Below are 10,123 nucleotides of genomic sequence, written 5' to 3'. Positions count from 1 at the left end.
TATCTTGGTTGATAAGGACCTCCGTGAACTAGTGGTGAAGGTTAGGAGGGTGAATGACAGGCTGGTGACTATTAAGCTAGTTGTTGGAGGTTTTACTTTGAACATAATCAGTGCGTACGCACCCAAGCAGGCTTGGATGAGGAAGTCAAGAGGCGTTTCTGGGAGGATTTGGATGAGATGGTACATGGTATCCCGCATACCGAGAAGATTTTCATAGGAGGAGATTTCAACGACCACATTGGAGCGACGTCTTGGGGGGTATGATGATATGCATGGTGGTTTTGGTTTTGGAGATAGAAACGGAGGAGGACCATCTTTGCTGGACTTTGCTAGAGCATTTGATTTGGTGATAGCAAACTCGAGTTTCCCGAAGAAGAGGGAGCACTTGGTCACCTTCCGGAGTTCGGTAGCCGAGACTCAGATTGATTATTTACTCTGCAGAAAGTCCGATAGAGGTCTTTGCACGGACTGCAAGGTCATCCCGAGTGAGAACCTCTCAACCCTTCATAGGCTCCTGGTCATGGACCTCGAGATCACGATGAAGAGGAGGAAGATGGCGATGTATAGCCAACATAAGATCAAGTGGGAGCCTTGACAGAAGCTAAAGCGCAAGAGTTGGGGGTCAAGTTGGTGACCATGAGGGCTTGGAGGAGTAATGGGGACATAAGCGCTATGTGGATCACGACTGCGCAGTGCATTAGGAAAGTCGCGAGAGAGGTATTAGGGGTTTCAAAGGGGTACTCTGGTAGTCACAAGGGAGACTGGTGGTGGAATGGAGAGCTGCAAGGAAAAGTGAAAACCAAGAAAGCAACGTATCTGAAGCTAGTGAAAAGTATAGAAGAGGAGGAGAAGAGGGCGAGCATTATAAGTTGGCTAAGAAAGAGGCAAAGTTAGCAGTTACGACGGCCAAGACTGCAGCTTTTAGTCATTTGTATGAGGAACTCGAGGGCTGAGGTGGGGATAAGAGGTTGTTCAGGTTAGCCAAGGCGCGAGAAAGGAAGGCGCGAGACTTGGACCAAGTGAAGTGCATTGAGGACGAAGAAGGTAGAGTTTTATTGGACGAGGGGCTTATATGTCGGAGATGACAGACTTACTTCCATAGTCTCTTGAAAGAGGAAGGGGGAATGAGTATTGTCCTGGGTGATATAGAACTCTCCGGGAGTCGTTGTGACTTTGGATATTGTAGGCAGATTAGAGTTGATGAAGTTGAGGGGGCTATGCGTAAGATGAGTAGGGGCAAAGCAACCAGGCCAGATGAAATATCAGTGGAGTTTTGGAAGAGTGCGGGCCAGGCAGGCTTGGTGGAGCACGATGGTTCCTGTATACAAGAACAGGGGTGATATCCAAAATTGCAATAATTATCGGGGTATCAAGCTGTTTAGCCATACTATGAAAGTCTAGGAGAGAGTGCTAGAGCTAAGGGTGAGGAGGAGTGTGTCTATTTCTGAGAACCAGTTTGGGTTTATGTCGGGGCGTTCGACTATAGAAGCCATCCACCTTGTTAGGAGATTGATGGAGTAGTATATGGAGAGAAAGGACTTGCATATGGTATTCATCGATTTGGAAAAGGCGTACGATAAAGTTTCGAGGAAGGTTTATGGAGATGTTTGGAGGCTATAGGTGTACTTGTTGCCTACGTTAGGTTGATTAAGGACATATATGATAGAGTAAAGACCCGAGTGAGGACGGTGGTGGGGACTCGGACTATTTTTCGGTGATGATGGGGTTGCATCAGGGGTCGACACTCAGCCCTTTTTTGTTTGCTCTAGTGATGGATGTACTGACACGCCACATCTAAGGGGAGGTGTCGTGGTACATGCTATTTGCAGATGATATTGTATTGATTGACGAGACACGAGACGGTGTGAACGCACAATTAGAGTTATGGAGACAGACCCTGGAATCTAAAGGTTTCAAGTTGCGCAGAACCAAGAAAGAATACTTGGAGTGTAAGTTCAGTGGCGAGACTCAAGGAGGGGAAGGGGAGGTGACGCTGGACTCACAGATCATCCCTATGAGAGGGAGTTTTAAGTACCTTGGGTCTATTATTCAGGGGGATGGGGAGATTGATGAAGATGTCACACATCGTATTGGGGCGGGATGGATGAAATGGAGACTCGCTTTCGGTGTTTTGTATGACAAGAAGGTGCCTCCGAAACTTAAGGGTAAGTTCTACATAGTGGTAGTCAGACCAACGATGTTGTATGGGGTTGAGTGTTGGCCAGTCAAGATCGTTCATGTCCAGAAGATGAAGGTAGCAAAGATGAGGATGTTGAGATGGATGTGCGGGCACACCAGGTTAGATAGAATCAGAAATGAGATTATTCGCGACAAGGTAGGTGTGACCCCTATTGAGGACAAGATGCGGGAAGCGCGACTTATGTGGTTTGGTCATGTGAGGAGGAGCACAGACGCCCCGATAAGGAGGTGTGAGAGGTTGACATTGGAGGGCCTACAGAGAGGTAGAGGTAGGTCAAAGAAGAGGTGGGAAGAGGTGATTAGGCAAGACATGGGGCAACTTCAGCTGATCGAGGACATGACCCTTGATAAGAAGGTATGGAGGTCGAGGATTAGAGTAGTAGAGTAGGTAGTCTAGAGTGTTCATAACAGTAGTATTGGCACGCAGTCTCGCTTTCTGTTGGTAGTACGTTTTTATGACTAACCGTTGTTTTCTTTCATTGTCGATCACCTTACTATCTGGTTATTTTTATTCTGCTTTTATATGGCTTCTTAGTACTGTCCCTTCTTTGTCTATATTTTCATTAATGTGGTGCTTATGCTTTCCTAAGCCGAGAGTCTATTGAAAACAGCCTCTCTATCCTCACAAGGTAGGGGTAAGGACTGCGTACACACTACCCTCCTCAAACACCACAGTGTGGGATATTACTGGGTATGTTGTTATATCCGTGTTCGGACCTCACTACCCGGCTAATTTGAGTTTGCACCATGGAAGCCTACTATAGGGGGTTTCCAAAATATGATTTCAGTCCCGTGACTCACATTCGAGATTTCTAGTTAAAAGAAAGCTTTTACCATTTCATAACACCATTTAGTGGTGTTAGTAAATGCTTACTCCTAAAGTCCATGTTAGATTGAAGTGATTCAAAATGTTATACAATTTTGGTTGTAATAATTGCTAGAAAAAAATGTATCCATATTTTGACAAGCTGAACATAAAATTTCGCAGCAACATCTTAACATAAAACTAAGGAAAATTGAATCATAATAGACAGTAAGATCGAAAAAGATCTTATTCATACTCATTAGGTTGTTGTCGCTTTTGCTAAAACTCTGAGCAGTTTCTTGAAACACACACTTCAGATGGACTTTATGACTGAATCTTCAGGAGAGTGGATGTTCTTGGACCACACCAATGTTTTAAAGCTTTAAGAGGAAGCTTATTGTCATGTTTCATTGATCTTGATGATGGATTTGCACTATTTGCTAAACTTGATAGACTTATACTACATCCTTAACTCTACTACATCATCCCACTGATGAGTCATAGCAAATGAAAAAACTGTAAAAGAGTAACAGGAAAGACAGACATAGAATGTGATAGGAGATTCACACTTTTATTTGATAGTACAACTCTCATTAATACCTCAACATACTTCCTACCACACGAGCTTGCTTAAGTCGTCCCTCATTACATTTCCAGAAAATCTTCAACAGAGGTAGAAGCTAACCAAATCAAAGATTAAGGGCCTGGGCATGATGACGAATGTGATCATCAATGAAAGTGGCAATGAAATAGTAAGAGTGATCATAACCAGGTTGCAGCCGCACCAGCAAAGGAACGCCAACCTTTCTGCACACCTCCTCAAATTTATGTGGGAGCAATTGATCTTTTAAGAATTTGTCATCCTCTCCCTACAATATAAAACAATCAGAAGTTCAAATAAATTGTGAAGTATGTTAGGTCATATCTTCATAGGAAATATAGGACGTTCAACGAGCTATCTAGGAATCATTCTATTCTACATTTGCAAGCAGAGGGTAGATTATAACACATCAAATGGTGTCTTTTTATTTCCCCTTCAGCAGTTCAAAATACAATGCTTTTCTTGGTGGAAGCAGCTAAAGTTGAAGTTTGATAGCACACACAGTTCCTCGTCATAAGTTCCCAACAATCAATTCTAATTCAATATATACGAAATTGTGAAACTATACTTTTCTCCAATTTCCTCCACAAAGCAAATAGCTAAATATGTGTGGCAGAATGAATTAGTTATATCACCTCCAGACTTAGTAGTTCCATCTCTTATAGTCATTGGGATTTTAAGGACCAAAAAGTGTTGGTGTGATAGGTGTCAGGATGTATCTCCTTAGCCTAAGCAGCTTTGGTGAGAGGACACCGTTAGAAACCTGAAAAGACATAACTTCGAAATTGTCCTCTTAACTGTATCATATTATCACTAGCTGATAAATTTCACACTGGTCAAATGAGCATCCACTTTTATCCAACACCATCAAGCTTCATCTATGGCCAAATCTAAGCTCTCAAATTGTCACTATCTTAGCTGTTTTTATAATAACAAGGACGAGCTACCAAGGGCTCTGTTTCTTCCAGTTTAAAGGCAACGATCCGATTAAAGCAAGAGAAGGAGCAGCTACATAGACGTGGGAGACCTGCCTTTTTCAATAGACTTGTAAAGGTGGAAGACTTCTACGCAACAGAATTGAGCAAGATGCTATTCTCAGTTGTACTCATTAAAGCCTATGACCAACTGAAGCTCATGTCTAATAATTTTGTAAATAGAAGATAGAGAGACATTTTAACAACAAACTACTCAAAGGCTCAATTCGAGAAAATCATCCGTTATATTAGAGATTTAGCCGTACCTGATCAATAAGAATGGTAGCAGAGACATTGTTAAACTTTGATATAAGGCAGGTAGCATCATATTCCTGCATATTCATAATTTAACATCCCAATAAGAAGAAGACACATCAAGAATGTCTAGTTTTATGCAGAAAAACTTGAAGACCGTACCTCCCAATCAGCTTTATTTTCACCCAAGTAGTTTGTGAAAGCCTTCAGGCCCCAGGGGCAGTTAATAGGATTTGCAATAGGAGCAAAGGCAGATACTGACTGGAAAGAAAACAAGCAAAATGATGTGTGTGAATGCCGCATGAATTCATATGGAAATTAAAGGTCTTAAGGAGCTTTAAAACAGATGATAACACATCAATGTTCAAAATTTCAAACATTTGGATTCAGAACCAAATAAAATCAGTCAGTTGCTGGCTAAAATTCAGTTCATGTGTAGAGACATAAATTCCACAGAGAACTACCTTATATTTATCCAGGTTTTTCAGGTAGACTGTCAGTGCTCCATGCCCACCCATAGAGTGACCGAAGATAGATGCGCGTGATGTATCAAGTTCTGGAAAGTTTTCAAGAAGAAGTGCCGGCAATTCTTTGACCACATAGTCATACATCCTCCAGTTCTTCCATTTCTCTTGTGTAGCATTTAGATAGAAACCAGCACCTATTCCAAAAAATAAATTTGAACTTTCTCATACATTGCCAATTCAGCTTATGAAAACTCAGACAAAGCATCTCAGCTAAGAGTTATCATAAACTTAGATGGCACTGCAAATAACCCATTCCTTCTGAAAAAGTAATTCAAGTGTAAGAGAAATTAAGGGATAGTATGGTTGATCATATTTCCTGAATGGAGCATAACAGAAGTTTAAAAGGAAATGTGAGGCACTTTTTCTCTGAAGAACTTAGAATCCTTTATTCCCAGTGTTACACATATCTTTAGTAAGTTAAGCTTCTTCTGGCTGCAAATGTCCAGTTCATATCGGGAAAAAAAGGACATCAGGAAAGACAGCCATTCTTGTTAGTTTCTAGTAGTATGTCTTTTTTTTTTTTTTTTTTTTTTTTGCTTTTTTTTTCCTTGAACTTTGGGAATGAGGGGGAAAGATACAGGATATGGAAGCATATAAATCATATTGGTGGGAGTTCTAATGTATGCGAGCGAATCAAATTGTCCATATAACTATCCCCATCACTGATTCATCAATGGAAAACATGTAGAGCAGACATGAAGAAACATATCATAAGGTAAGCCTTGAAACTCCCACATGGTCCGTGTGGTCGTCAGATGTCAAACTCTTTATAAGTATACTCCCTGTCAATCATTTATATATATCGATAAGGACACATATTTTTCACATACCTACACCGAAGTCCCAGCTGTCTGACTCTCCTTCCACATTCAGGCTTCCTGTAATAATAACAGGCAATACCCAGTTACATTTATAGCCCATATGTACAAAAGTAAAAAATAAGAATAGCTTGATTAAAAAACATTACCATCACATAAGCAGGCTAAGTTTCAGTTACACATACACATGCATATATGAGAGCTTTTAGCCTCATCACTTAACTCAAGATTTGCCTAGTTAAGGTTTAAATTGCAACAGGACTACATCCACTGCTCTGAGATTACATTACATAGTCTGCTGCTCAGGACAGTAAAACTCCGGCACATATGACTACATGGTGTATACTCAACAATCTATCCCTTGGGCCCCACCATCTAAACCAGGACGGTATAATCCCATTCCTCACAGATGTAATTTCTTAACTAGCAGAAAACGTAGGTCTCAAAGATCCAAATTTACATTACACCAATAGATTTTATCTGACTAAACATACTAAAACACAAGATAAAACGGTTTCCTCAATAGGATATGATTCCCTGTTGACCTGTTCATCTAACAGCTTAGATGCAACAAGCAACAAATCTGGTCAAAGCACTACATCATTCTTAGGCATAAGCTCAGAACATCCATACAACAACAACAACAACCCAGTATAATCCCACTAGTGGGGTCTGGGGAGGGTAGTGTGTACGCAGACCTTACCCCTACCCTGGGGTAGAGAGGCTGTTTCCGATAGACCCTCGGCTCCCTCCTTCCAAGAACTCCCCACCTTGCTCTTGGGGTGACTCGAACTCATAATCTCTTGGTTGGAAGTGGAGGGTGCTCACCACTAGAGCAACCCACTCTTGTCGCTCAGAACATCCATACTTAGACAAATATTTGTTCAACAATATCCAAGATTCTTTTTTTTAAAAGAAATATGGGGAAGAGAAATAAACGCTTCTTTATGTCGTAAAACCCCAAGTCCTCCTAGTTTATGTGGAAGTTTAACTACAATGTTTTACGATAATCAAAAGTGAAAAGCCCAAAAAAAAAGGCAGCCCAATGGGAATTAAGCAAAGAACGGGAGATGGAGCACACACTTCTTCTAGGTCAAGTGCAGCTTATTGATGCTCCACTATGAACTTTAACATAACAAAAGTCAATTTTAATAGCAGAATAAAGGCATTACATTTAATAGACGTAATGCTTCTGTTTTCTTTGAGTATTTATTTATAGTCAAATTCTGTATTACCTTGAAAAGCTTCAAGACATGTAATAACCAGGTAACAACTTTAAATTTGTACTCATTGACGATGACAAATAAAAGTATAGCATCTTCTAAAAGATACTAGTGTTAGAAAATGAATGACCTCTATCATATAGTGATTTACACGGAGTCTTAAGTAGTTTTGAGTCAAAAGCATGTACAACATAAAATTGACAGCCAAAGCCTCTTCCAATCTAAATGAGTTCTTTACATATTTCTCAGATCAAATAAGGAAGTTATGCAAAAACTGATATGGCTAGAATAAACTTGAAATACTCGCAACATCTCTAATGAATGGACATTCACCATACAGGCACAAAGGATTTACAGTCAACATCATGAAAGAAGCTCACTTGGAGATGTATCAGGAACAATCAGCGCAACACCCTCACTTGAAGCAGCACGTTGAGCACCAGATTTAGCTATAAAGTTCTCGTCCGTGCAAGTTAAGCCAGAGAGCCAGTAAAGCACCTAAAAATTGGTGCAGCCATACAGCATCAGTAAACATAGCTAACCAGTAAGATTACACTCATAACCAACATAAAACAGGTCCATCAATGAAACAAAATCAATGTGGCATCAGTTAACATAGCACCACATAAAATAATTGTAAATACACTCCTACCAGTTAACAAATGGAGAAAAACAAACATCAGACTGATTCAATTGAATGGATCAAGAACACATGTCAGTCATATAAATCATTTTATAATCATTCCTTTCTATTTAAGCCCATTTGGCCCATTTCAGTCCAATTCTGAGCTAAATAACACACTAGCAAAAACCTTACTCCCTATGTCCCAATTTATGCAACACACTTTCCTTCTTAGTCTATCCCAAAAGGAATGACACATTTCCATATTGAGAAACAATTTAACTTCAAAATTCACATTTTACAATTAATAAGATGATTTATAACAACACAACTGTCTATAGCTTTTTTACACTACAAGTTTCAAAAATCTTTCTTTTTTTCTTAAACTCCATATCCTGTAAAAAAAACCGTCACAAAACTTTGGACGAAGCACAAAAAACAAGAAAAAAGAACACACTAACAAAAGAATTCACTTGATAAGGTAACAAGAAGAGATCAATCAAAGACATTGACTTGAGCAACAAAGCAACAAAAAGACTAAGAATATAAAATTAAGAGCAATGAATTTTTGCAAGTAAAACCCATAAATCCTAGCTGATAATTAATCAATGGGTAGTTAAAAGATGATTCTATTCAGCAAGAGTTATCCTAGAGGTCAGTCACATAAATCATTTACTATCATACTGTTCAATCCAGGCACATTTGGCCCATCTTACTCCAATATTGAGCTAAAAAAATGAAACTTTGCAGCTAAAACCCATAAATCCAACAGGGTTGTTAATAAATGGGTAGTTTATAGATAATTTTAAAATGGGTTATTGAAAAAGGTGGAAAACTTACAGGGAGCTTGTGAGAAGGGGAAGTTGAAGGAGGGAAAAAGATGTGGAAATTCATAAAACAACCAAGTGTTGGGCTGAAGTGTTTGTATCTCTTGTTGTAACCTCCAAACATCTTGGAACTGCTGATTTCCGTAGGCTTAGTTTCCATTTTTACGGTTTGAGGATACTCAAATCACTGAAGATGTTTGTTGAAGACGAGCAAAACAAGTACGGAACGTGTTACTATTATCATAGAAGAATTCTCTAGGGTTGTACTATATTAATTAATAATAATAATTGAGACACACAGTCGTTATCTTTTTTTCAAAAAACAAAAAAATTAAATTTGCGTCGTTTGAAAAATTTGAAGGGAAATAAATAAGAATGTTATAATAAAAATCAAATTATGGTGGAGGTATGTTTCTTCCATGATCACGTTGATGTCTACTCTTCCTCCATTATCTTTATCTCAAATAATTAATAACATATTTTTCTTCACTTTTCATGCATATATAAAGACCTTGTAATAGATACGAAAATAAACACAATTGAAAAAGGAAATCTCTTCGTTCTCTCTATCTCTATTTTTTATTCATATTTTACTAAATTATTTTTATTTCATAACACGTTATCAACACGAAATCTCTAACCTCAAGGTTAAATTCTACTTCTGGTAAGGTATATCTCGATGATCTATTTGTCAAAATTATCAAGCCTAACAATCCTTTTAGATTTTGATATCAGATATACATATGAGTATATTCCGCCGAATGAAAGTTGGTTCCTTTATTTTTGTTTTGTTGTGATATTTCATCGTAATATAAACTTGAGCATCTTGTTCATGAATATAGTATTGTTAAATTTTCATGAACTAAATAATAGGTGGCATGCGGTAGACTAAATAATCTACAAAATTAAAATTATACTTTATTATGTATGCTTATGGTTTTACCTTATAATACGATTTTAGTATGCTTAGTATAGTGATTATATATTAGTTTACTATCAAATATAATATAATAATAATAATAATACTCGTAACTATTTAATTTAATAAGATAAAATATTAGTACAAGAGGCATGCACTACACCAAATTTTTCATTGATGATAGTTGTTATCAAATTAACATGTTGAATCATTTCTATATGGAAAGTATATAGTAGTAGATAGAGATTTGTCCACTATTTTTTTTTATTCCCTGATTGACTTAAAGGTTCTGCTTTATCTCTTTGTTTTTCTAGAGAGCATAATACTTAGTTTTCACAAAAATGCATAGTAAC

General features: G+C 38.2%; 1 protein-coding gene across 1 annotated transcript; it reads right to left on the bottom strand.

The window, feature by feature from the left end:
* Window positions 1-3,385: 3,385 nt before the first annotated feature.
* On the bottom strand, window positions 3,386-9,103 carry LOC104103915 (S-formylglutathione hydrolase). Its single transcript, XM_009611876.3, has 7 exons — window positions 8,865-9,103; window positions 7,783-7,900; window positions 6,192-6,239; window positions 5,299-5,495; window positions 4,997-5,095; window positions 4,846-4,911; window positions 3,386-3,873 (listed from the first exon to the last, which is right to left on the bottom strand). Exons 1-7 carry the CDS (start codon window positions 9,009-9,011, stop codon window positions 3,694-3,696), a joined length of 855 nt encoding a protein of 284 aa, XP_009610171.1. The 5' UTR covers window positions 9,012-9,103; the 3' UTR covers window positions 3,386-3,693.
* Window positions 9,104-10,123: the final 1,020 nt, after the last annotated feature.

The sequence above is a fragment of the Nicotiana tomentosiformis genome, chromosome 4 (assembly GCF_000390325.3).
Source record: "Nicotiana tomentosiformis chromosome 4, ASM39032v3, whole genome shotgun sequence".
NCBI classification, from domain to species: domain Eukaryota; kingdom Viridiplantae; phylum Streptophyta; class Magnoliopsida; order Solanales; family Solanaceae; genus Nicotiana; species Nicotiana tomentosiformis.
The sequence above is the reverse complement of the archived record's forward strand: the minus strand, read 5'-3'. Positions and strand labels throughout refer to the sequence as shown.

What these genes read in the sequence shown, in the direction of transcription:
- LOC104103915 (XM_009611876.3), bottom strand. Translation starts at nt 9,011, where the DNA reads ATGGAAACTAAGCCTACGGAAATCAGCAGTTCCAAGATGTTTGGAGGT. An exon ending in TGTTCCTGATACATCTCCAA is followed by an intron (nt 6,240 to 7,782) that starts GTGAGCTTCTTT and finishes TTATTATTACAG; the next exon opens with GAAGCCTGAATGTGGAAGGA. An exon ending in CAGCTGGGACTTCGGTGTAG is followed by an intron (nt 5,496 to 6,191) that starts GTATGTGAAAAA and finishes TTTTTGGAATAG; the next exon opens with GTGCTGGTTTCTATCTAAAT.